Source organism: Pipistrellus kuhlii, unplaced genomic scaffold (genome assembly GCF_014108245.1).
Source record: "Pipistrellus kuhlii isolate mPipKuh1 unplaced genomic scaffold, mPipKuh1.p scaffold_m20_p_5, whole genome shotgun sequence".
Taxonomy (NCBI): Eukaryota; Metazoa; Chordata; class Mammalia; order Chiroptera; family Vespertilionidae; genus Pipistrellus; species Pipistrellus kuhlii.
In genome coordinates this window covers 47,971,294-47,999,069 of record NW_023425551.1, presented here as the reverse complement: position 1 = coordinate 47,999,069, position 27,776 = coordinate 47,971,294, and the positions used below count along the sequence as shown (strand labels likewise).

At 39.7% G+C, this 27,776-nt stretch overlaps 1 protein-coding gene across 3 annotated transcripts in view; it reads right to left on the bottom strand.

The window, feature by feature from the left end:
* Positions 1 to 25,948, bottom strand: part of UBE3D (ubiquitin protein ligase E3D) — a 119,647-nt gene extending 93,699 nt beyond the window's left edge. The window contains exons 1-4 of one of the 3 annotated variants that reach the window (XM_036414844.2): positions 25,768 to 25,948; positions 18,113 to 18,312; positions 14,327 to 14,417; positions 2,998 to 3,229 (exon numbers count right to left, since the gene is read on the bottom strand). In XM_036414844.2, the coding sequence (XP_036270737.1) occupies positions 2,998 to 3,229; positions 14,327 to 14,417; positions 18,113 to 18,312; positions 25,768 to 25,841 (597 nt within the window). In that variant the 5' untranslated portion in view covers positions 25,842 to 25,948. Of the gene's footprint in view, positions 1 to 2,997; positions 3,230 to 14,326; positions 14,418 to 18,057; positions 18,313 to 25,767 lie in introns of those variants that run through there. The other 2 variants (XM_036414842.1, XM_036414843.1) reach the window with 2 other exon arrangements.
* Between the last annotated feature and the right edge of the window lie 1,828 nt (positions 25,949 to 27,776).

Here is a 27,776-nt window from a genome sequence, read left to right as displayed (position 1 = left end):
TACAATTGTGAATGTTTATAAAGTCCAACACTTATTCTAAGAAAATAAAAAAGGACATTTTCATGGATTTAAAAAAAAATTTACCCAAATCAATAAATAATCGATAAGTACCCAAAAAAGGGAGAAAGGTAAAGTGGGTAGCCATACTGGCCATCTATATAATAAAACCCTTATATGCAAATCAACCAAACAGCGGAACAACCAGTCACTATGATGTGCACAGACCACCAGGAGGCAGATGTTCAATGCAGGAGCTGCCCCTTAGTGGTCAGTGTGCTCCTACATGGGGAGCACCACTCAGCCAGAAGCCAGGCTCACAGCTGGCGAGTGCTGCAGCAGTGGCAGGAGCCTCTCCCGCTTTGCTGCAGGTGGGCAGTAAGGAGTGAGGGGTCCCGGACTGCAAGAAGGATGAGCAGTCGGACATCCCTGGAGGGTCCTGGGCTGTGAGAAGGCACAGGCGGGCTGAGGAACCTTCCCCCACAGTGTACAAAATTTCGTGCACTGGGCCTCTAGTCCATAATATAAGTGAAGTTCAGTTTCATTAGTTCTTTACAAAAATAGGGTGAAGTTGTATATGTGGCCATACTTTTGAGAATAATTTTATGAATCTTACAAAATGGTTGAGTGCCATCCTTACCAGGCTATTAAAAGATGCAAAGCTACTATGCTGGTAGACATGAAAATACAGCACAAGAGATAACAAATGCAAAAAAATAGGACAATCTCAGTAGGTATCTTTTGAAAACAAAAGGTATATATCACTGCCATGTTAACACAGGCACAAATGACAAACTGTACACTCTATGGGAATACTGAAGGAAAGAAATGTGATGGACCTTATGTGTGTGTTTATGCTGTTTTTAAAATCAGATCTTTTTAATTAAAATATTATAATACTTTTAATTTTATTCAAAGAGAAACTCTGCTCTGTAATACATTGTTCTTAACCTATGCTTAAAGAAAGACTAAAGCAAGTTGTGCAAGGAAACAGCCTAAATAGTGTGGGAACTCTACAGAGCAAGCATCAAAGACACTGTTGTGACTAATTAAATCAATATATCTGAGAGATGGCATCGCTGCTCAGAGATGGATTAGCTTCCTGTCCGCGATTTTATTTTCCTTTGTGTTGTTTCCATTTCTAAGACCCTTGATGTTGTCTCCCCGAAAGAAAAAAGAAAAAGATTCCCAAGAGATACCATTAGGATGCTGTGCCAACATGTGACATTTCAAAACCCTGCTGGATGGCTAGCCTGGGTGGTATGAGAAATAGGTTTTCAACAGCGCAGAGCAGCCTTGCTCCCACAGGAGCCTTGAGAGCACTGTTTAAGCAGTCCCTCTAAATTTATGTTACTATTTTGGTCATGGGCATACTCTTTGGACTGCTGCAATATGCAATTAAAGTGAAATTTCCATCCCGGCTACCTTGAAAACAATCTTGCCAACAGTAGCTTGTTATGATAGTAACTTCCCAGCCTCCTTGAAACTAAAAACCATAGTGTTTGAATATGGAGGGTCTTCCTTTAACAAATAGTATAGCTGTTTGCAATTAAGAGAAATTGTAAGTGGCATCCTATAACTGATGAAGACATAAATGAAAAGAATATATGTCAATAGTGTAGAATTTATCTAAGAAAGTGTAATTCATGATTTCTCTTAATCTTCACTCCTCTTCCACTCATGCCCTCCAAAGATGTTTTAAAACTTTATAGCTTAGCCGAAACCGGTTTGGCTTAGTGGATAGAGCGTCAGCCTGCGGACTAAAAGGTCTCAGGTTCGATTCCGGTCAAGGGCATGTACCTTGGTTGCGGGCACATCCCCAGTGGGGGGTGTGCAAGAGGCAGCTGATCGGTGATTCTCTCTCATCGATGTTTCTGGCTCTCTATCCCTCTCTCTTCCTCTCTGTAAAAAATCAATAAAATATATGTATATATTTAAAAAGTTATAGCTTAATCATAAAAATGAAAGATAAAACAAATAAAACAGTATAGTATTAGTTATATAAATTTAGTATAAAATATAATTTTAATAAAACCATATTAAATATAATTATAACAGGTTTATATTAATTTCTTGCCATTTATTTATCTTTTTAAATTATAGAAAGATAACATACTATAAGTTAAAATGAACCATTTTTAGGTAAAGGGATTTGTGTTTACGATGAGAGATGAGACATGTAAATAACTATAACAACTTAACTTGTTATCTGAGGAACTTCCTTAATCCTCCTCAAAATAGAAAATAGTTCTATAAACTAACTTGCAACCCATGAGCTGCCCAACTGCTGCAAATTTCCTGAAGTGGCCCAGTTCTCATTCCAAAAACTAAAGGAGCTCTAAATGAAACTTAGCATGCATTGCTTTTGTCCCTACCAATAAGCAGATGTTAAAATAAAAATTCTCTGACTATGACGTTCTTTATTTTTTCAATCACATCTGTATTGACTTGCCATCAGGAGAATGATTTCTCACAGGACCAGGTCAATGCCATTGATTTTCTTTTAAAATAAGGGAAACCACTTGTTCTCTGCAGTGAGAGGAAAGTGCCTTCTCCCTAAAGCAACGTGGAGAGCAAGAGCCACCTGACCTCGTGCTGTCAACCCCAGCAGAGCCCGCAGCACCAGCTTCATTTCCAGGCTTGGGCTCGGGCATCTGCTTTTATGACGTGAGCAGAAGTCTAGACTAGGAACCTAACTGTAGTAGCTATCCTGGAGCAAGAGAACAATTTTAATTTAAATCAGACTGATGAGGATAAAATGTACATGGATTATAGAATATCATCCTCAAAACAAGAAAATAAGTAGGGCACTTGAGTGGGTTCAATAATACATTCCCAATTGTAGACATGAAGAAAGTCTCTCCCCTTTGTCCTTCAACCCCTGGGGGCTGTTTTGATCTTTAGAACAGTCTGTGTGACATACTCTGAAGAAAAGATGGAAGAACCAGTTTCTTAGTCAATTTCTAAACTAGCATCAAGTATTCGGAAAAGGTATTTTACCAATTTAAAATGGTTCTCAGAAGAAGGACAGTGTGTCTCCTCTGGAGCTACTTGAGGACTTGGCTGCCACGTATCACTTCTTGAATTCACCAAGAAGAAAGAGTCTCCAATAAAGCAGTCGTTCTCTCGCGGATGAAGTGGCTTCTTAGCAAAGGGGTCCGGATGGCAGCACCATTCTCCAACGAGAGCTCCCCAGTTCTCCGTCGGCAATGGGAGCACCCTGAGGAGCTTCCTGGTGGAAAGCGGAAAACTATTTTTTTACAGAACAAAATAGAAATGTGACAGTTTCTTAATTAAGTCAGCATGAAAGATGAAAAACACCCTCATTACTCACACTGTCTGCAGTGTTTACTTCTCCCTCCACATTACAAAAGTATATACAACTCACTACAATTTTGAAAAGACAGAGGGCTTTAAAGTAAACAAAAATATTCCTTTCTTTACCACCCAAGGATGAGTAACTGCTTTGTAAAAGATGGCATAGTTCCTTGCCATCCTTTCCAGAGACAAAGCTGTGCATATGCATATAAGTCTGAGACCAGAGAATATGTACAAACTGCATGTTGTTTACATAGTTTTATTTAGTTATAATCATGATTCTTAATGACTGCATTCTATTCCATAGAAATGCCAAAACTTTTAGATAATCCCATCATTGATATTTAGGTTTTGAGCTTCTCATTATTAACAATTTTGTGGTGAACATTCTTATGGGAAAATAATTTTGTGTGAGATTAAAAGTACAAATATAAAATAATTATTGATAACAATTCATTTAATTTCTAGAGAGAAAGAACGAGATAAATATTGATATGAGAAACACAGTTGGTAGCCTTCCGCAAGCACCCTGATCAGGGATCAAACCCACAGCCTGGGTATGTGCCCTGATCATAAATTGAACCTGCAGCCTTTTGGTGTACAAAATGACACTTCCACTAACTGAGCCACCTGGCCACCAACGGCTGGTGTGCATATTTTTAAACCCTATACCTACACTGAGTGGCCAGATTATTATGATCTCTGAACGTATAATAATCTGGCCACACAGTGCATATCCTATATAATAAAAGGCTAATATACAAATTATCCTCTCAACCAGCAGTTCAACCAGCAGACAGACTGGCTAAGCATCCATGTCCCCTCCCCCTAGCCAGGCTGGCCAGACCCCACCCATGCACGAATTCATGCACCAGGCCTCTCTCTCTCTCTCTCACACACACACACACACACACACACACAAACACACACACACACACACACGGAGTAGCCAGATTATTATGCATTCAGAGATTATAATAATCTGGTCACTCAGTGTATATTGGCCAACTGCTTTTCAGAAAGGCTATTCCAATCTATAATTCTTCCACTTACCTTCTTCTAAGTTGAATACTATAATTTTTTTTCATGTAATGGGTGAAAATGTTTCCAATACCACTTTTAAATTTTTTTTAATTTTATTTTTAGAGACAGAGGAAAGGAAGGAGGAGGGGTGAGAGGGAGAAAAGGAGAGAGGAAAGGAGAGAGGAAAGGAGAGAGACACAGAGAGAACAAGAATGAGAGCATGAGAGAAGTACTGATGTGAGAAACATTGACTGGTTGTCTCCTGTACATGTCCTGACTTGGAATCAAACCCCCAGCCTAGGTATGTTCCCTGATTGGGAATTAAACCTGCCACCTGTTGGAGTACGGGATGACACTCCAACCAACTGAGCTATACTGGCCAGGGCTCCAATACTGCTTTAATCAGCAATTCTTTAATTACTGGTATGATTAAACTAGATTTTTATTTATTGATCACTATTTCTTCTGTGAATTGTGATCAATGATTATTTTACAATGAGGTATTAGTATATTCTTATTAATTTATAAAAGTATATTCTATGTTAAGAATATTAGTCCTGCCCTAACCAGTTTGGCTCAATGGATAGAGAGTCGGCCTGCAGACTCAAGGGTCCCAGGTTGGATTCTGGTAAAAGGCATGTGCCTTGGTTGTGAGCACATCCCCAGTGGAGGGTATGCAGGAGGCAATTGATGGATGTTTCTCTCTCATCCATGTTTCTAACTCTCTATCCCTCTCCCTTCCTCTCTGTAAAAAATCAATAAAATATATATTTAAAAACAAAACAAAAATATTATTCCTTTCTCTAACATCAGTGACAAATATTTTGTGTGTTATTGCATTTTAATTTAATTCACATGTCTTAAATTTCAAATCACTCAAGCCTTTTTAAAAATTATTTCACCTACTATTTTTAATAAATGTTCTGGAGTAATTTTAGATTTATAGGAAAGGTACAAAACCAGTACAGATAGTTCTCATATACATTTCAGCCAGCTCACCCTAATGCTAACATCTTACATAACCATGGGAGATTTGTCAAAAGTGCCAACTTTATCTGGATTTCCCTAGTTTTTCCAATTATGAACTCTTTCTGTCCCAGGATCCAATTCATGATAACACACTGCATTTATTTAGTCATCATGGTGCCCTCGTCTCCTCTGATCTGTGACAATTTCTCAGTCTTCCTTATTTTTCAGGACCTTGAGATTTTTAAAAAGTACCAATCAGGTATTTTGTAGACTATCCCTCAATTGAGTTTGTCTGATATTTTCTCAAGATTAGACTGGTGCTATGGGTTCTGGGGAAGCATACGAGAGGTAAAGTGCACTTCTCATCACATCATATCAGAGGGTACACTTTATCAACATGACTTATCCCTGGTGATGCTAATCTTGATTGCTTGGTTAAGATGGTATCTGCTAGGTGTCTCCACAAATAAAGTCACTATTTCTCCCTTTGCATACTCTTCCTATATCACTTGGAAGTGAGTCATAAAGTCCAGGCCACATTCAAGGGGAGAAAAATTAAGCACCACTCTGCCATTATTTTTTATTCTTAGAACATCCTTATAATTAAATAGTCCCTTATATTAGCTACCAAGTTGTGTGTGTGTGTGTGTGTGTGTGTGTGTTTTAATGGCTTTATTTATTTGCTGGACAACAACAGATAGGAAATAAGCCAAAGATGGTTTACTTCCATTCTACTCTAAGTTAAGAAGATGAGTCGTCTAAGGGGAGAAGAAATGAGAGCAGGATAACAAGAAAATTTCAAAATAATTCATCCTGAGAGAAACTGAGAAGAGAAACATGCTCAAGTTCTTCCTAATGTCTATGAGCACTGTGAAGCTTAAAGCATGCTGACTATTTACACACTTTGCTTCCATCTGTTGAATTATGTACTTAATAAAAGTCAATTTTGTTTGATCACAGACCTATTTATGCCACTTATACATGCTATACTAGTTACATAATTTAAATAGTGTGTAATCCAAAGAAATATGTGTTGTTGCTATTCCTCTAAAAACTAAAGATTTCAGACTAGATGAAAGCTAGTTGTAATGAAAATCATTGGTGGGATGTGGATATATAACTATAGAACACTGGGGAGAGGAAGAAAAAGAAAAAAAAAATCTAGAAAAATTCTGGTATCAGAATGTTTCAACAGTGTCCAATTTTTCATTTCACTTTAAAGAAACCTGGAAATTGTAGATGATAAATTTTTTATGGCTTAAGAGAAAAAAGCTATACAATAGTGGAGTCATATTCAACAGAAAGATATTGGTTCCATAATAGAATACTAGTAAATTAATGTACATTTGCATGTTTTAAATTAAAATATTTAAGATGCAAATGTATCATTTTTTAATCATTTCCTTTTTCTTTGATTCCCCAGTCAACCATGAGTCTCATAAAAGGACAATTACAATATGGAAGACATTTAATTTAGAACTCCAGAGGACAGAGCTGAGAACAAGAAAGACTAATTTTAGTTCAATATAAGGGAAAATGTTCCCTTTCAAATTAGAAAATGATGCCCCACTAGCATTATTCAAGCTGCTGAGCCTGTTACAAATATTAAGAAGTGACTCTTTCAACATACATTTTCTAAAAGTTTATTATGAACTAGGCATTCTGCTGACAAAAATATTAATACATACAGTCTCTTCTCTCAAGGTACTTATGTTCTAGTAGGAGATACAGACCTATAAACAAATAATAAAATCATCATATAATAAATGCGCATAACAGAGTAGTTGTTATAAATTCTTATAGGGCGGAGGGGACAGCTCAAACTCCTTTGAACATTTGATGAAAGCTTTATAACCCCTTCAAACATACATTCCCACATGCACACATAATTGATGTATTGGATTCATTTATGGATTCACAAAACCAATCCATAAGCTCAGGGCAATATGTACAAAGTGCTAGATGGGTAGAGTATACATGGAGTTCAGAGAAGAAGGAACATCTGAGCTGACATCTCAAGGATAAACAGGAGTTTTCTAGGCAATGGAAGAAATGAAGGTCATCACTGGGTGGAGGAAACAATATGAAGATGGCACATCTGTTTAAGTCACCACCGCATTCCCTGTGTCGGGCACAGTGCCTGACTCATAGAGTAAGCTCTTAAATATTTGTTCAAGGAGCAAGTAAGCATATTTTGGTAACTTTAATATGTGAATTCCCTGGGTGGGTCTGTTGCATACTGAGATGAAAGAGTTAAGAATCTGACCTTTGGTTTAACCACCTAGTTCTGTTCCTCTGGAAACCAAGTAGATGTAGGCATCAATTACATTGCTAGGCAACACTGCTGATGGCAAAAAAATGACCCCTGATTGGAATCTTGCTTTTGGACTGGCAGAAAATACGAATGAGCTGTAAAAATCTGATGAGCATGCCACACGATGGACTTCCCCGAGTGCAGTCCTTTGTGGGCAACCACAATATGGACCTTGAACTGTGTAGCTAGAACCGTGCGCACGGGCAGTGTACAGTCCCCACAGGGATATGAGCCGTCACTTGTTTGAACTGCTGCGCGACTCCTGCTCAGAGGAACTCCTGACGCTGCCCTGGCGGCAAGAAATGCGGCCTGAGGTGGTGTTGAGTCCAAAGGCGCAGTTAAACTTAGAAGACCGCTGGTGGGCACTACATACAGCTTTTCCAACTAATGCTTCCTACAGCTCCGAGACAAGAATCTGCATTCCTCAGAGGGGGGAAGGTATTTCTGATGTTTTGAAAGAACAAAACTTTTAAGAACACAAGATGGGTTCAGAACAAAAGATGTACTGAAAACCTAAACGCTAATCTGATCTACTTCCCAGAACTTTCACAACAAAATAGATAACGTTTTTCTTGAAGTCGTTTTAAGGTAAAAGTGGGCAGAAGCTCAGAAAAAGTGAAATGATCTCTTAAATTTTCTCTCAGCTTAAGATTATAAGATGTAGAGGAATGTTTCTAATAAATTTAAAAAATTTCCTAATTTTTTAAAATGTATCTTTATTGTTGAAAGTATTATAGGTGCCCCCTTTTTATTCCCATTGACCCTTTCCACTCCACATCCACCCCTCCCAGGCCTTCACTACACTATCATCTGTGTTCATGGGCTATGCATATGCATGGACTATTGTTAATCTCTCCCCACCCTCCACCCCCACCTTCTCTTTGAGATTCCACTGTCGGTTCCATGCTTCTATCTCTGAATCTATTTTATTTATCAGTTTATTTTGTTCATTAGATTCCACATATGAGTGAGATCATGTGATACTTATCTTTATCTGAGTAGCTTATTTCACTTAGCACAATAATCTTCAGGTCCCTCCATGCTGTCTCAAAGGGTAAGAGATCCTTCTTTTTATCCAGGTATATAGTATTCCATGGTGTTAATGTACCACAGTTCTTTTATCCACTCATCTGCTGATGAGTACTTAGATTATTTCCAGATCTTAGCTATTATGAACTGTGCTTCTATGAATAGAGGGGTGCATATATTCTTTCTGATTGGTATTTCAGGTTTCTTAGGATATATTCCTAAAAGTGGGATCACTGGGTCAAATGGCGGTTGCATTTTTAATTTTTTGAGGGAACTCCATATTGTTTTCCATAGTGACTGCACCAGTCTGCATTCTCACCAGTAGTGCAAGAGGGTTCCTTTTTCTCCACATCCTTGCCAGAACTTATCATTTGTTGACGACAGCCATTCTGACAGGTGTGATGTGATATCTCATTGCCCTTTTGATTTGCATCTCTGATTAGTGACTGTGAGCATTTTTTTCATGTCTCTTAGCCTTCTGTATGTCAACTTTGGAGAAGAAAGAGAAACTAAAAAAACAATCCCATTTACCATTGTAACAAAAAATTAAGAAACTTAGGAATAAACTTAACCAAGGAGGTAAAAGACCTGTACTCTGAAAACTACAGGATGCTGAAAAAAGAGAGGAAGATATAAACAAGTGTAAGAACATACTGTGTTCATAGATTGATAAAATCAACATCATTAATATGCCCATAGTACCCAACGCAGTCTATAGATTTAATACAATCCCTATTAAAATACCAATGCTATATTTCACAGAGCTAATTATTTTTAATGTATCTTAAGCATAAGCTTTTGGAAAAAATAAATTAATAGATACTTTTAATCAAAACTGATTAATGATTATTTAAAACTTAAACATGTAGACCAGACAATAAAATGTCCTTTAACTTCAGAATCAACCATTAATCAGTGAAAATAACAATGGTAACACCATAATTAGATTGGTCGTCCTTCTGGATGACCTTCTGGACAAAGCCAGGCTGCTGGAGGGAAGCCCAGGCCCCAGGTGCCGGCAGCCGGGGGAAGGAAGGTCTACTCTTGCACGAATTTTGTGATCAGGCCTCTCGTGTTTCAATAAAGTCCATTCTTTAAAGTCCATGTTTCCTTCTAGAGTTTCAATGTCCTCATGAGCTGCTGGGCTGACACCTTGCTCTGCTGGTGCAGGTGGAATGGGGAGGGCCTCTCAGGAGAGCTCTCATATAAAATGAAAATCAAAAGACATTGAAAGTCTGGCCAACTGATGTAATTCAAATCTGATGTGAATTTATTTCTCAAAAACATAAATCCCAAATGCAATGACCATTTAGCTGTTTCTGAGACTATTCACAAAGAAGTAAATTTTGTTATTATTGCTGCTTTATATTAAGGCCCGTGAGTCTCAACAAGAACATAATAAAAAAACTGTATATGTTCAAACAATTTTTATAGTAAATCTCTGCTGAACCAGTAAAAATGCAAATTGGACATTTTCTTGTAAAGAAGCGAGGCAGGATTTATTTTCAAATACCAAAACAAATAGCTAAGAGCATGTACTCCTAAATTAAGAAAAAAATACTAGTACCCTGTTTCCCCGAAAATAAGACAGTGTCTTATATTAATTTTTGCTCCCAAAGATGCGCTAGGTCTTATTTTCAGGGGATGTCTTATCTTTCTATGCGCTAGGTCTTAGTTTCAGAGGATGTCTTATTTTCGGGGAAACACGGTATACTTAGCAGATTTCCAGTGCCCTGGTACTAATAAGTATTAAAGTCATTAATGAGTCTTAATAGGTTAAACAGTCTTCTGCACCTTACTTCTATAATTTGCTTGACAAGAAACAAAAAAGAAGGAACAGGATTAGTCTTGCAGTATCCAAATTACACAAATCACAGAACCCAGGTACAACTTTATGAGGTTCACTAATCACAGATGAGGAAACTGAGGCCAGAGAATTAAACTGACTTGTTCCCAGATGATAAGGTGAACCAGTACAGCAGACCTTAGGTCTGCTCCACTGCTCCTATTAGAGGGGCTCCCAGTGCAGATAAACCAACATATCCCAAGGTGCTTTCTTGGTAAAGATGTCTACAATTAGTTAATTTTGATTATAGCACAAGTCTCTTTTGAAATACCTTTGGTTTTATTTTCTGCATAACAAGAATAGAAGATGGGGAGGGAGGCGGGATGAGAAGACCACTGGGCTTAATGCACACAGTCAACATGAAATCCTTGTGCAGACACTGGAGGAATCATGTTTTCCATAAAACAAAGCCATAGGGCAAACTGCCTAAGAGTAAAACGTAAGCTAACGTGAGGCAGGACTAAGTCAAATAAAAAGGGAGAAAAGTGGATCATTTCCCCAGCACACCTAAAAAGTGCGGTAAACTAAAAAGGTTTAAAAAACTAAACAAGGAAATTTACTAGTTTGCTGATAAGACCAATTATAAAGAAGTGAGTGGAAGGAGTCTATAGAAGCAATAAAAAAGAGCTTGTTGAGCATTAATATTCTATGTGTGACAGCCTTTAACTCTCTTCACAAATTTGGAAAATAGGCCTCATTATGTCTACTTAAGAAAAAGCTGACTTCTGGGTATCTAACCCTAAATTTTAAAAACATATATTCATAAAGATAGATGTACCCCTCTGTTCATTACAGCATTAGTTGTGGTAGCCAGGACATAGAAACAACTTAAGTGTGCTTGGATAGACAATTTCATAAAGGAGATGTGGCCCATACATACAATGGAATACTACTCAGACATAAGAAAGGATAAAATACTACCATTTGAGACAACATGGATGGATCTTGAGAGTATCAATTTAAAGAGTCCGACAGAAAAGGACAAGAACCACATATAAACCACTCATATGTGGATATAAAACAGAAAACTCAAATGAACAAACTCAAAGAAACAGACAGTGGTATGAAGGGGACTAGAGGGATAAAGACGGTAAAAGGGGTCAAATATATGGTGACAGAGGAAGAATAGACTATGGGTGGTGAGCATACAATGCAATATGCAGGTGATGTGTAACAGAATGGTACACTTCAAACCTATAACATTAGTTAGAAAAAGAAGCTGAGGAGATATGGACAGGTTCCCCAGCTACTAAGTGGTGAAGCTGGAGTTCAAACCCTGGTCCCACTCTCCCACTCTCACTTCCACATTCCAGGGCCTCCTAGTGGTAAGGATTAGGGAGAGTAAAATACAGTCTTTCAGCGTTAACCTCTCCAAACTCTTCTAGTTCCCAATCCCACGATTGTAGAAAAAGGACTGACACAAAACAGAAGGTGCAGTTCCTGAATAAGAAAATGGGGACCACAGATAAAGGTTTCTCATATCCATCACCCTTTTCCAATGAAATATCAGCCAATAATGAATGAATATAACCTTTACTGTAAGCAGCACCAGGAAATACTGTTACACTGAATTACACTTGTTCCTGCTATAACTAAGAGGTCACTCGTTGTACAGGCATGCATGTTTAGGAAACTTTACATGGGAATTAAACCAAAGCCTGAAGTAGACTGAGACAGGGAAAACTTTCTTGGTTAACCTACAATATAAACCGGGATCCTCTGACCCTTTCAGGCTAAGGTGAGCCTATCACGGAGTGCACACTCTGCAGCAACTTCAGCCTCCGCTAATTTGACCAAGAACATTCTCTCCTCTACAGATTGAGAATCACCTCATTTCTCACCCAAGATAATCACTCAGAGGATGCTCCCTTCACAGCCTCCCATTCCCACCAAGGTAACTTTCTGCTATCTCATCTACCTGGGTCACTGCCAGGAATCATAAAGCAAGCAAGAGAGGATGGCAGAAGGCCAAAATAAACACCGTAACGTTTATTTAATTCAACCCAGCAAGAATTTATTGAGAGTGCCGTACCCTATTCACCAGGCATGATGCCCGATGCTGGAGATCTTGGTGATGATGATGGTAGGAATAATTACAGCAGCAGCTACCACAGACTGCTTAACATATCCCAAACTTGGTTACAAACACTTAAATTCATTGGCTCCTCCAGACAACCCTATGAGGTAGCTCCTATTATTATCTATGAGTTTGTAATAAGGATATTGAGGCATGGAGTGAGTAAGTAACTAGCCCAGGGTCACATCCAGGAAATGGAGGATGTGAGCCCAGACTGTCTGATTTCTGAGTCTGTACTACCTGCCACTAGAGTACACTCACTCTAAATATGAGTAGGGATAAGGGATATAGAGGTCAATAAGACTATCATCACCTCTGGAGCTTACAGTTTAATCATGAAGACAGGCAAATGCATCTTAGAGGGAGATTATAGTAGACTGTGGGTGGTGAGCAGGGAAGGCTCCCAGCAGGAGATGACCTGTCAGCTGAATTTGGAGCGAACCTGAGGGAGATAGGGTACGGGGTACACTCCACAGGAGACAGCAGCTCTCGCTAAGCCAGCTAGGGTGAAGAAAAGCATGGAGAGTCGGGGTACACCGGCTGATCACTAAAGCTGTGCCCAGAATGTGTGTAAATAACAGTGAGTTGTTTTGGTGACAAAGAAAGGAAGTTGAGGGTGGAACAGTAAATAGAAGCAAACTCCTAAAGGACCTGGCACGGCATGCTAATGTCTTACGGGATTTATCTTGGAAGATGTGGAAGGGTGTGAACCAGGGAGCCAGCTGCATTTGGGAACCACTCAATAGTGTATAAATGTTCAGAAGAGGGTGAGCCTGGGGGAAGGCGAAGCAGATAGGAAGCTGGCAACGAGTGCTATTAGGTGAGAAGACAGTAGCTTCGAGGGGGTGGTGGCACTGGGTTGGAGGAATGAGAACCACCAGGAATCTACCCTGAGGATGCAGTAGAGGTTTGCATGCCCTCAGACAAGGAGCCCTGGCAGAGGAGCAGGCTTCCGGTATGGAGAAGGACCCATTTGCATGTAAGTCACAGGCACTTGTCCCGGAGGAAATGCACCAAACAAAGAACTCTAAATTCTTTTTTAAAATATCGTTGACAAGTATAAGGTTTTCATTTGTCTTTCCGGTGTGTGAATGATCAGAAGCTGAAAATTCAGGAGGAAGGGTTTTTGCCCAGGAAATAAGAAGGCTGCCAGGAGGAAGGGAGCAGATGGGAAATGATTCAGTGAGACAACTTGGGAATGCAAAGAGCCCTTCCCGTCCCAGCGGGGTAATCACAGCACACCCCGAGAACCGGTTATAAGGTTAACCTGATCATCAAGAAAAGGTTAATTTGTGTTCTCAATATGCTGTTTTAATAAGCAGGGAAATAGGAACTGGATTTCAGACAGGCACTGATAGAAATAGCTCAAATAAAAAGTTGTGTTGCAAAACCTTCTTTTTTTAGTCACGTAATGTGACTAAAACCTCATTCACTAACATGATGGATAAGACATGCAATAGGTCCCAAGTCTGTTCTTATAAGAAAGATGCTTCAGTGATCAACACTCTTCCACCAGGATAACCAAGCCTCCCCACTCAAAGCCAGCATCCTATCGTTCCCCTGGCCGGCCTGAGAAGACCTAACTGCTCTATGGCTGCTGGAGAGTTTTATGGCTGTTGTTCAAAGTGACATTAAGCTCGCTCTCATTTTAAGGCCATACACTGTTCCCTTGGCGATTACTTCAAAAATTCTGATAGGAAGGAGAAAAGCATTGCCAGGCACAGAACTAATCAATGTTAGACGCATTCCTTACCTGTCCCTTATTATGACTTCACCGCAGGATTGGCAATAAAATGTGCAGCAGTCTAGGGCTTCTGAGCTTTGATTAAACATTGAAGTCAGCTCTAAAGGAAATCAATGACACAGAAATCTTAGAGGTTTGGGACAAATATGTTAACACATTTATAAGAGTGTAACAGGCACAATAAATTACCATCAATAAATACTGTGTATGATGCACCCAGAAGTACACATTTAATTAGTATTATCTGATGACTCAACCAGAAGTAAATATTGTGAAGTGTTTTCAAAAACAACAGATTTTGCTTGTTCCGGAGCTAGGTGTTGCCCAGATTGTTCATATAACACACTGTTATTTCTCTCATTCCATAAACACCAACATTAAAGAGGAAGAAAAAGGGGCTATTTCTTTCATACACAGAACTTCACCACCCTCAGCTTTCTTCTGCTACATCTGAGGTATAGATTTTCATCATTGTGACTGCTGGCGGATAGAGCTTTTACATTTAAGTTTAATTTTATTTAAATAAGATGTATGTCCACTCTGGCATATTACCAGTATGTACAAACAAAATGAATCTTGAAATTGGTCTATTGGACAGGTTCCTGAGAATGGAATGGTTCCTAAGAAGAATTCAATCTTCTAAAAGCAAAACTCAATTTCTGCTTAAAGCTGTAGAAAAACATATATTTTCTACATTATGTGAAATGCAGCATAAGGCAGTATGTTCTTTGTTTTCTTTATTTTATTCATGAAAAAAAAAAGTTTTCATTCCCTCCTCCCCAGAAAAAAATAAACAAACAAACAAAAAACACAAAAATATGTGTCATATAAAAAAAATATATAAAGAAATGAGGTCATGTCCATAAGAATCAAGCAATTTAAATTTGGTTTAGGTTACTTTGTATGTATGGTAAGATTAAGTAAACCTAGGTAAGGCATCCAAAATATTCTTTTCAGAACCAGTAAACAAATTTTCAGTGAAATACTCCCCTCTGCTGGTCATTCAGCATGATCCTCTAGCTCAGGATCAAGTCAGAACTTTCGGATGCAGGGCATCCTGGCAGAGCACTACCACCTGGGAATAAACCTAATGCTTGTGCTATATCAGATTTGTGTTCCATGTCAAGGTTATGATCTGACTTAAGTTACATTAAAAACAGTAAAACAATATGTTTACCATAGTCCCTAAAAGAAAGTTCTTACAATAGAAAAGGTGAGTTTTTTAAAAACCGCGTATACCATTGAATGCTAAGAATTTCAAAACTCTCTTTCTACGATACATTCCGACTGATTCAAGCTTACATCATATGTATCTACCTACTATTTATTCATTCAGCACCTATTATGAGCAAAGCCCTAAAGGAATTCAGTGCTGAGGACTATTTCGCATACCTTTTCATGCAGCACAGAACAAGCTTTTGAAAGCTTTCCTTTTCAGATATTTGAGTAAAATATGTTTTAGAAATGTAGAGAAAACAGGAGACCAATGAATGCAAACTATATGCAAAACAATACATAGCAGTCAATTTATTTTGCTCTCTAGTCAAAACTAAACAATAATGCTTGCTGATTTAAATTTTTTTTAAATAGTTCAAGTTTTGCTTATTGCATATAACTGTTACAAAATATGGGTAGGTCCGTGGTTGGCAAACTGCGGCTCGCGAGCCACAAAAGGCTCTTTGGCCCCTTGAGTATGGCCCTTCCACAAAATACCATGGCCTGGGCGAGTCTAATTTGAAGAAGTGGCCTTAGAAGAAGTTTAAGTTTAAAAAATTTGGCTCTCAAAAGAAATTTCAATCTTTGTACTGTTGATATTTGGCTCTGTTGACTAATGAGTTTGCCGACCACTGGGGTAGGTGATAAACCAAATCTGATTCTGAAAGGTCTCCTTACCCCCTAAGTATGGACCCTAAAATCATGTTCCCAGAAAACTAACAGTAGATCTGAAAACACCCCACTATGTCTGTTTCCCCAGTCACAGACAGACAAAAAATCCCTGATGTGGCTGCTGTTATTGTTCATCACTGCCACAGAGAAGGTGATGACGGGACAAGGGCGGGCCAGCCTCCCACGGCTTCTTCCCTGACACACCACTATTAGGTGCGCTTGGGAGTGTCAGTGTATTTCCCATCTTGGTGACCCTCTCTTCTTTCTACGAATAGTCCAGAAGTCATTCTTACTGTTTATCTTATACCATTTAAGCTCTGTGACATTACTTTTCCCTACCTCTTATCCCTAAAACCAACTCTACCCAACTCTGACTAGTTATTCCTCAACCCAGGACACCAGCAAAATTACTCTCCAGCAAATAAGGGGCGAAACTCGCTCTCTATTTTCCATTCCCTTTCAAAAGCCAGCAAAAAGACTCAGGGGAACTGAAATATGCCGCCATCTCTTAAACGGCTCTTCAAAACTATCTGCCTGACCCCACCTCTGGCTCCATGCAGTTCAGATGAAAGGCTTGGTGAAAATGAGGCAGCAGTAAAATCTAAGAGTATAGCTGGGAGAAATAAAATCCTTCTCTGATAACGAATATATATCGTCTGTGACAGCCTCTGTTCTCCATTGTAGCATCATTTTAATCCTCAAAAGTATATTACTTACAGGGTAATAAATGGAAAAACCAATAATTTTATTCAATAAATTATTCTGAGAGACACTTCTACTATCTTACTGAATCAATGTGCCAGTAACAGATACTGGAAATATGACAGGCATAGCAACATTCAAAATTAAATTATGCATCATACTCAGTTTCAGAATCTTTGTATGTACTGTTCTATTTGGAAATGTCTCATCATTCAGTTCTCTGGTTAAATATCGCCTCCTCAGAGTGGCCTTCCCATCACTCCCTAGCCCAGTGGTCAGTAAACTCATTAGTTAACAGAGCAGCAAACCGCAGCTCTCCAGCTGCATGTGGCTTGCAAGCTGATCACTGCCCTAGCCCATCAGTCTGCTTTACTTTGCCCATGGCACTTTTCTCTGTATCCAAGTAATTAATTTGGTCATTTTCTATTCCCACCTATTACAATGTAAGCTCCATGAAGCCGGAGACCTCCTAGTCTGTTCACTTCTGTATCCCTAGAACTTAGACCCGTGGTCGGCAAACTATGGCTCGAGAGCCACATGCGGCTCTTTGACCCCTTGAGTGTGGCTCTTCCACAAAATACCATGTCCTTGGCAAGTCTATTTTGAAGAAGTGACGTTAGAAAAAGTTTAAAATTTTGGCTCTCAAAAGAAATTTCAAACGTTGTACTGTTGATATTTGGCTCTGTTGACTAATGAGTTTGCCAACCACTGAACTGGAGCAATTCCTAGCTCACAGTATAAGGTAATGTTCACTGAATTAATGAATTTCTATGTAACGCTTTAAAATAAACTACATCCTGCATAAATCATCTTACTTCACCTTCATATCAGCTCTGTGAGCCATGTAGTTTTACAATTAAAGAGACAAAGCAGGGGTATATGGAAAATCTCTGTGAACTTCTGCTCAATTTTGTTGTGAACCTAAAACTGCTCTAAAAAGTAAGTGATTAGGAAGAAACGAAAACCACTAAAAAAAAAATCTGAAAGAAACCAAAGCTCAGAAAGCTTATGTGCTACGTTTAACCGCACGTAGCTGATAAACGGCAGGGCTGGCTAAGACCCTGGATCTTCTCCACTCCCAGCTCCTTCCATGCCGCTGATGAGCATTTATTTCCACCTGGGAAAATTCAGCATTTTAAGGGGAAAATCACGTTTGATTTGTAGTGAAAAAGTTAATGCAGAAACAGGAGTGCTAGCATTGCTTACCTGTGCTGCTGTGTTCTGCCCTCGCCTGCAGCCGCAGGTGTAGTCCATCTCCAGCCACGTACTGCAGGCCCCGGCCGGAGGAAGGCACAAGCCTGACCTCTGCTGGAAGGCAGATCTCTGTGCAGCCTCCAGGGGTTTTCACCAGGAGCGAGGACGGGGTTATGGAAACATCCATGGGCATGCCTCCTTCTTTGGGCTCTCTGGTAATTAAAAATAAAACACAGAATTATTTCTCATTGCTGAAAACCACATGATGAAAGAAACAAAAACAGCCAACGATCTCTCTGTTCCTCTTCAGTAAAGGCCCTAAAGTTAACTATCCCAGAAAAATAATAGTGAACCAATCACTAAAAAAAAAAAAAAAAAAAGTCTCAACTAGGTTTAGACCAGGAAAGACAGCACTTTACACTCTTACTGTAACATGAAAGTCCTGGGATAGATATTTTATGTTTGCTTCTTTTTTATGGTAATTATGCACTTTAAAATGTGCACTTTTTCCAATAATAATACAATAATTGTGAGTCCAGTTCCAGCTCTGTCTTCTATCCTGAAGCTTCCTCCGCCTGCTCCAGCCTGGACCTTCCTGAGGTTGCTCCTAGAGCCGCTGTCTGCACAGCCTGTCATTCACTTCCTCATGCTCCCTCCCCCCCATTCCCTCCCACAAGTCTCCCCAACTTCAGTTTCCTCAAGCAAGCTCGGCTGACCCTGGCCTGTCAAATGTCATGCACTTGTTCCTTGAAATATTTTGGGGAAGAGAATTCAACAAGGCAGCCTAAGACAGTGGCTTATTCATCTTTGCATTCCTTGACCACGGCTTGTACATTCATTCATTCACTCATGCATTCAAACTATCTTTTGTGAGTTCTATAATGTGCCAGGTACTGGGAATATAACAATTAACAAGATATTTTCTCTGCTTTCCCCTCCCCCAAATAGGGGACAGGTAAGTAAACAGGAATGTTCAAGGGATCGGTGGAAACTACTTGTACTTATTCCTGACAAATACAGGTTATTATGGAAGCACAGGGAGGGGGTTAGTGACTACCATCAATTGAGCACTAATTTAATGATATTTGAATAATGAATGAATGAGTGAAATACTCCTGTTCCTGAGACCAGCATTACAATGTTTTTATTTTATTTTATTTCTTTATTACGGTATCACATATTTGTCCTCATCCCCCCTCCCATTCCTATCCCAAATCCCTCCCCACGCATGCTCCCATTCCCCTGTTGTCCGTAACCGCTGGTTAGGCTCATATGTATGCACACAAGTCTTTTGGTTGATCTCTCTCCCTTATCCCCACACTCCCCTACCTTCCCTCTAAGGTCCAACAGTCTGATCGATGCTTCCCTGTTTACTTTCAGTAAATTCAAGCGTTGTTATTGGTATACAGGATTTTGATAAGGAGATCAGGATTATATTAAATAAAAGGTTCAGGAGAAAAAGTTTTCTTGTCAACATTAAGAATAAAAAAAAAAAAACTACAAAAATCTTTGAGTATGAACACTAGGCATAAAATGACTTATTAATCCAGTTCACTACAAACGCAAATCACTCGGTATAGGCAATAAAGAATAACACACAGTCCCCATCCACAAAAATATAAAAGGGGATTAAACACATAGAGAAAGGATTCTAATATAAAGCTGAAATATGTTTAACACTGTAACAGAGGACTCCCTCTTAAAAGCAGACAGCATGTGCAGGCCATCCACTTTGTGTCACCTAATTTCAGAATGCGCGTTATCTTCATAGTGTAATCTAAGTTCAGAGATCAAACCCTGAGTTCAGGTGTGAATCTTGGTTAGGCCCCTTAATTGCCTTAGAAAACCTTAAGACTACCTTCTGGCTAGCTTCTTCTCAAAGTATAAGGATCTGCGCTTAATTTGCAACATAGAATATCAAAAAACCACATATTTTCCCAAGTCAAAAGTCTGATTTTAAGAAATTATGTTTAAGAAATACTAATCCTCACACGGCCGGTGTTGCTCAGTGGTGGAGCATCAACCCATGAACCAGGAGGTCATGATTTGATTCCTAGCCAAGGCACATGCCTGGGTTGTGGCCTGATCCCTAGTAGGGGACATGCAGAGGGCAGCCAATCAATGGTTCTCTCATCGTTGATGTTTCTGTCCCTCCCTCTCTCTGAAATCAATAAAAACATATGTTAAAAATCCTCTAAAGCAGAGGTCAGACTTTTTATATAAAAGCCAGATTGTAAATATTTCAGGTTTTACAAGCCATATATGGTCTCTGTTGTATATTCTACTTTGTGTTTTTCTTTTTTAACAACCCTTTGAAAAATGTAAAACACATTCTCTGCTCACAGGCTGTATCAAAAAAGGCTGCAGGTTAGATCTGACTCCTGGGCCATAGTTTGACAATCACCATTCTAAAGATACACCATTTGTTCACTTTGCTACTTGAGTGATTTTGAAATTTCCAGGTGGCACTTGGAAGTGCTCCAAGGGATACTCCTGAGTTCCTAAGCCCCCACTCCCGCCCCCTCTCTGGCTTACCCCTCTTCCCCTTATCTTCCCTGAAAAAAAATCAGCCCATGACACAGGGCCAAGTAAGAAAGAGAGTCACTTTATGGTGAGAAGTCTAGCAGACACCACTTTAAGTACTCAAGGTTAATGTGAAATTTAATTGAACTGATCCAATCAAACTCATGCGCCATCTCATAGGTTGTACTGAGAACACAGAATCATCTCTATGACATTACTGCCAAAGATGTATAACCTAAACCTAGTTTTGAGGAAACACGAAACAAACCCAAAATGAAAGGATATTCTAATACAAAATAATTGGGCTGTAATCTTCAAAAGTGTCAGGATCGTGAAAGCTAAGGAAAACTGGAGAACTATCCCTTCCAAGGTAAGCCTGGCACTGGATGAGCTGGATTCCTGTGCTGTCACGGATACTATGTAGACAGCAGGCAAACTTGAGCGAGGTTTGAGTATAGGAAGACAGTAACCTAGTTCCCAATTTTGAGGGTTGCCTGGTGGTTAGGTAGGAAAATGTGCTTACTTGTAGAAAATCCACAGTAACATATTCAGGTGTAACAGCAACTTATCCCAAGCTTGCTACCAATCCAAAACAAATTTTTTGAAACTCTTAATTGTTAGCACTGTTTATAACCTGAGGCTTTCTTCACTATCCACTTGTCACATTTTTTAAAAATTTCTTTATTGATTAAGGTATTTGTCCTCAACCCCTCATTCCAATCCCCCACCCTTCCCCACTCATGCCCCCATCCTCCCCATCGTGCTTGAAACTATCCAGTAAGTTCATATCTTTTTTAAAAATATTTTAAATTGATTTTTTACAGAGAGGAAGGGAGAGAGATAGAGAGCTAGAAATGTCGATGAGAGAGAAACATCGACCAGCTGCCTCTTGCACACCCCCTACTGGGGATGTGCCCGCAACCCAGGTACATGCCCTTGACCGAAATCGAACCTGGGACCTTTCAGTCCGCAGACCAATGCTCTACCTCTGGGCCAAACCGGCTTCGGCCAGTAAGTTCATATCTTGCCCTGAGTACCAACTAATGTCTCTTCAATAGTGTATAAGACCCAGTGACATACTAGAGCCACGTGTGAAAGTTGCAGGCATTTTGCAAACCAGTTGATCTCACTTTGGCAGCTTTTGACATCATCCAGAGTGAAAGTATTACCACAGAAATGAGTAAATGCTGCAAATCTGGGAGGTTTTTGTTTGGTTGCTTTGTTTTCCTGGAGTGCAGGTTGCTAAACACTCACCGGCACACCACTTATGACCCTTTGTTATGTGTTGCATCAGCCCACCCACATCTCTATGAACTAAGCACCCCTTCATACTCAGAGGAAAACAGTCTTCTACCAGCTATCCTATAGTTCCAAACCAAAGTTCTTTCAGTTTATTACTCAAATCTTGCTTTCGCCTTTGGAATAACAATGTAATTTTTTCCCCCTATCCCTTTTTCTGCTTTATTTTTTTCCAGGTGCTTATCTGTATTCAACATATGTGTATTTTGTTTATTTTGTGTGTCTTTTTTTTTCTGCCTAATTCTCACCCACTGCCACCATTAGCCTGTAAATTCAATGAGAATAAATATGTTTGTCTTTGCTCTTATTACTGTCCACAGCTGAATACCCATACTTAGAATCTGGAGTGTTGGCAATAGAAAGGAATTCAGTAAATATCTGTGGATTGAATAAGTGAATGGCTTAGGTTTATCCCAGGAATGCTAAGATGGCTTGACATAAATAGATTTTTCTAATGCATCTCACAGATGTAAAGATTAAATAAAAAATATGATCATCACAAAACATGCGTAAATAATTGCAGATAATATCTATTCATGATTAAAAGCCTTAAACTAGGCCCTGACCAGGTAGCTCAGTTAGTTAGAGAATGGTCCTGATACACCAAGGTTGTGGGTTCAATCCCTGGTCAGGGCACATACAAGAGTCAATTATTGAATGCATAAATAATTGGAACAACAAATTGATGTTTCTTTAAAAAAAAAATCAATAAATTAAAACACACACACCCTTAAACTAGGAAAAGAACTATGCAATCTACCAAACAGGTTGGCACAAAAATCAACTTCATCATACTTAAAGATTAAATACTACAAGCATTTCTTTGAAGATTAGGAACAAGAATAAAATTCAATCATATCATGTACATTAACTGTAAAATATGTAGACTAAAAATTCCAATTGACATGTAGAAATTGTCAGAATGAATTTTAAAATTTAAAACTTCACCCAATATGTTATAAAAATTTTATGTATAAAGACATAGATTGAGAGTAAAAGTGTAAAAAAGGCCATACCATGCAACCAGTATAGTCAACTGATTTCTGAAAAGACACTGAGTTATCTCAATGGGAAAATGACAGTCTTTTTAACTGATGGTGACAAAACAACTGGATATCCTTACAGGAAAAAAAAAAAAAAAGAATTTGACCCCTGCCTCATTCCAAACACAAAAATGAATTTACCATATTCACAGATCTAAATGTAAAAGCTTAAACTATGTCAAGTCCTAAAAAATAAACATAGGAAAATACATCTTTACAAGCCTGAGGTAGACAAGGATTTCTTAAGATACAAAAACACTTAATCATTAAGGAAAAATGCAATAAACTGGATTTCCTTATAATTAAAATTTTCTGTTCATCAAAAAAAAGCTATTAAGAAAATGAAAAGTTACACGCTGAAACTATTTAGATACAACGCATGAATGAAAAAAGTGTTTTCCAGACAATACAAACAACTTTTCAAATTCAACAATAGGACAACCTGATTTTTTAATGCCAAAACATTATAAGGCACCTTACAAAGGAACATATATGAATAACCAAAAAACAAATAAAAGGTACTCAACATGCAAATTAAAATGACAGTGAGATCCCACTTTATATCACGAGAATGATACAACAAAAGAGCCTTACCACACTAAATGCAGAGGAGAATGTGAAGCAATTGGAATTTTTTTTTTTTTTTTTTTTTTTTTTTTTTCTGGTGAGAGTATAAAATGGTGCAACCACGTTGGAGGTTGTTTGGCAATTCTCATAAAGTAAAGCCCACATCTGCCCTATGACCCATCGGTTACCTGTGAGAAATGAAAATGCATGCCGACAAAAAGACTTATACAACCATGTGTGGCAGCTTTATTCTTAATAAGCCAACTCCAGAACAGAGGTGGGAAATGACGGCCTAAAGGCTGTGTAAGGCCTGCGGGCCATATAAGGACTGAGGAGTCATTTGGTCTGGCCCAGCCAAGGCATTAGGGGTGAGTTAATTAGATGTTTGACCAAATATAGCAGGCTGATGTTTAAGCTGATAATTTTTGTATGGCCCACAAATGATGTTTTAAGTATCCAAATGGCCCTGGGCAGAAAAACAAAACAAAACAAGGTTCCCTACCCTCCTCTAAAACCACAAACTATCCAGCAACAGAGAATGAATACATGAACGGTCATATGTTCTTTCAGTGGAAAGCTACTCAGCAGCAAAAAAGAATTGGATTACTTATGTATTCTACGGCAGGAATGAAACGGGAATCTCGGAAACACTGTTGAAGGAACGCAGCCAGAAACAACAAAAAAAAGGTGAGAAATGGCAAAACCAATCTGTGCTGAATGAAATCAGAACGCTGGTTGCGTTTAGAGTGGAGGGAATTGATTAGTGATAAAGCCTAATCATCAAAGACCACAGTTGACAAACCAATAGTCCAGCAGTTAGGTTTGTGAACTTGCTTACACAAGGGAGAGTGATCCGGGCCAACCCTGAAGGAAGCAGGGAGGTGTTTCGTTTTGTGTAAGGTTTGGGTCCCTACTAACCCTACGAAGTGAAATGGAATTGGAGATACTTATTTGATGTGAACGCCAGAAAGAAGTAAATATCCCCATTTTATAACTGGGAAAAACAATCAGACTAAGCAATTCTACTTTTGTGAAGAAGCTAGGATTTGTATTCAGTTCACCTGCCAAATGCAAAACTGCCAGACACCTGGCTGATTTAAGGAAAAGAGATACGTACAGCTAAGCCTCCACCTACTGCACAGGGGCGCCGTGTAATAAACATTTTCAGGAGTTTAATATCTAATTTGCCGTATTTGAAACAGTGGGCACAGGAGAAAGGATCACATACTACAAAACAAACAAAAAGAACACTTTCCTAACAGTTTCATATTTATGTAGCGAGGAGAGAGAGAGAGAAAAAAAAGAACAAGTTACAGGGTTTGCAGACTTCCCCGTGGAACTCTGAGTAAGAGGATGGGCTGCACAACCTGGATGGAATTGGAGAACATCATGCTGAGTGAAACAAGCCAGTCAATGAAAGAGAGACACCACATGACCTCACTTATTTATGGATGATAAAGAACATTATAAACTGAAGAACCAAAAGATAGACATAGAGACAGTAAAGCAACAAGCAGACTGTCAAATTACAGCGGGGAGGTTGGGGAGATCTGGGGGAGATAAGAGATCAACCGAAGGACTTGTATACATGCATATAAGTACAACCAATGGACACAAAACTCTGGGGAGGGAGGGTATGTACGGGGGGGGGGGGGGCATTGGTATATGTACAAAAATAATAATTTAATAAAAAATATATTAAATAAAAAAGAGGATGGACTGCAGTAGGCAGACCGCCTTGGTCAGTCACGCACTGAGCACACGTTTTGAATAACGGCCGAGTCAGTTTCTCTGCACACAACAGTGTGGGCGGGAAAAAAACACCGACTTTATTTACAAAACAGGAAAGTCGCTTTGGAACTGACCCTACAATGAAGGCCCTTGAAAGAGGCAGACCCGGCGGTTTGGGGCACCGTTTCCTTGGAAACGCCAGATGGATTCCGTCAGCGCCCCTCGCACGTGACCGCGCCTGAACCCGGAAGCACGTGGAATGCCAGTCCTGGTCCCTCAGGTCCCTGTGATGCCCAGCAGCTCCCAGGTGATGCCCAGGTCCGGGCGCGGAGGGCTATGGGAGAGGGAGCACTCCACTCTGAGGGATCAGGAGAGCTCCAAGCACCTGGACAGAAGAAATTCAAGAGTCCATCCTCCCCGGGGAGGCGGAGATTGCCGGGTGGCTTAAAAGCGAGCTGGACACGGCGCCCCGGAGCCCACACGGGATCCCACCGCTGGCCTTACCCCAGGACCAGCAGCGCGCTCTGCAGCCGCCTCCGCACCTCCAGGAACACGCGCGTCTCTGCCGGCGAGGCCATGGCGGGCGCCCAGACCCAGGTCCCAGCCGAGCCGCCGCCGCTGGGGCCAGGGGCGCCTCTGCACGTGCGGCTCCGACACGAGCAGCATCTGCGGCTCGGGATTCCGGGATCCGCTCGCCGGGCTGAAACAGCCAGCCCACAGCGCCACCTGCCGGGCGGAGAGTGCGCTGCCTAGAGCAGCGTTTTTCAACCGCTGTAGGTGCAGACAAGACAAGAATTTTATAATTTTTCACTATTTTGTTTACTTAATATTTCATAATAAAGTAATTATAAAATACTTTGTGTTTATTTGATTCCTATTCAAGAGAATTACTTTATATATAGTCAATATAGGCACAGAGTTAAATTTTTTAACATTTTCTAATGGTGGTGTGCCTCGTGATTTTTTTTCATGAAACAAGTGTGCCTTTGCCCAAAAAAGTTGAAAAACACTGGCCTAGAGGACTCGATGTGGGGGGCGTGAGCATTTTCAGAGCAGGTTTGGGGGTTCTGAGCCTTGAGAAGGTGGGTGGGAGAGCCAAATTGTCGTCGTCGTCGTCCTCCTCCTCCTCCTTCTCTTCCTCCTCCTCCTCCTCCTCCTCCTCTTCTTCTTAACATTTTATTGAATTTTTTACAGAGAGGAAGGAAGAGAAAGAGCGAGCGAGCTAGAAGCATCAATAAGCTGCCTCCTGCACACACACCCCACTGGGGATGTGCCCGCAACCAAGGCACATGCCCTTGACCAGAATTGAACTGGAACCCTTGAGTCCGCAGGCCACTCTGCTTCTTATGGGTGTGGCCTGATGCTTTAGTTTCCTTGGAAATAACCTTAAAAATCAGAGGTACTACATTCCTTTGGCCGGCATGGATAGAGATGAGGCTGGAAGAGAGGGAGCTGATAGAGGGAGGCAATACTGGCAGGCACAGTCCCTTGGAGGCCCAAGAACAGAATTCTTTACCCCAAATACACTGTATTTTGTTTTTGTGTTTTGTTTTGTGTTGTTTTTATGGACTATGATCTCATTTTTATGATCCATGGGCGGAAGCTCCTTCAGTAGCTCTTCTCTATCTGAGGCCACAGATGTCCAGGATTGATGTGACATTGCTTCTCAAGTAAGACAGAATTGCTCCAAGTTGCAAACGTGTAAGAAGTTTTCTGTTCCCTATGCAGAATAGAGTGTATTAAAACCAGTAACACGGATCACAGGATTAATCATTCCAATAAGCTTTGAAAAAAGGAAGATGAGAATGATTCCATGTGTACATTTTCACTATTCACTTTTGTGGGAGTAAAAACTGACTCAGAGCCGAAACTGGTTTGACTCAGTGGTAGAGCTCTGTGGACTGAAAGGTCCCAGGTTCGATTCCGGCCAGGGGCATGTACATTCATTGCTAGCACATCCCCGGCAGGGGGTGTGCAAGAGGCTGCTGGTCTATGTTTCTCTCTCATCGATGTTTCTAGCTCTCTATCCCTCTCCCTTCCTCTCTGTGAAAAATCAATAAAATATATTAAAAAAATAATTTCTTAAAAACTGACTCAGAGAAGTCCTAATCGTATTACTACCAGCAGATTATTTGGGAAAGTTTGACACAGTGAAGAAAAGGTATAGTATATTGTAAATACAGTGGGAAATACTAAAATATAAGTCCATGGAAGGATTATAAGAATTCTTTAAAAGCAAGAGGCTGTTCTTTAAAAACAGAAACAGTGAATATTTGTATACAGAAAATCATGTTTATTGATATTCTACTTTATCATTTCAAGGTCATAATTACCACACACCAAACATTCATCTAGACATTTTCTGAGTATATAATAAATCTCTATCTTAGAGACACTAGTTTGACAATATTTCTAAAATTAGTATTTGAGCCCTAGCTGGTTTGGCTAAGTGGATAGAGTGTCAGCCTGGTTGAGGTGTGTGCAGGAGGCAACCAATCAATGTGTCTCTCAAA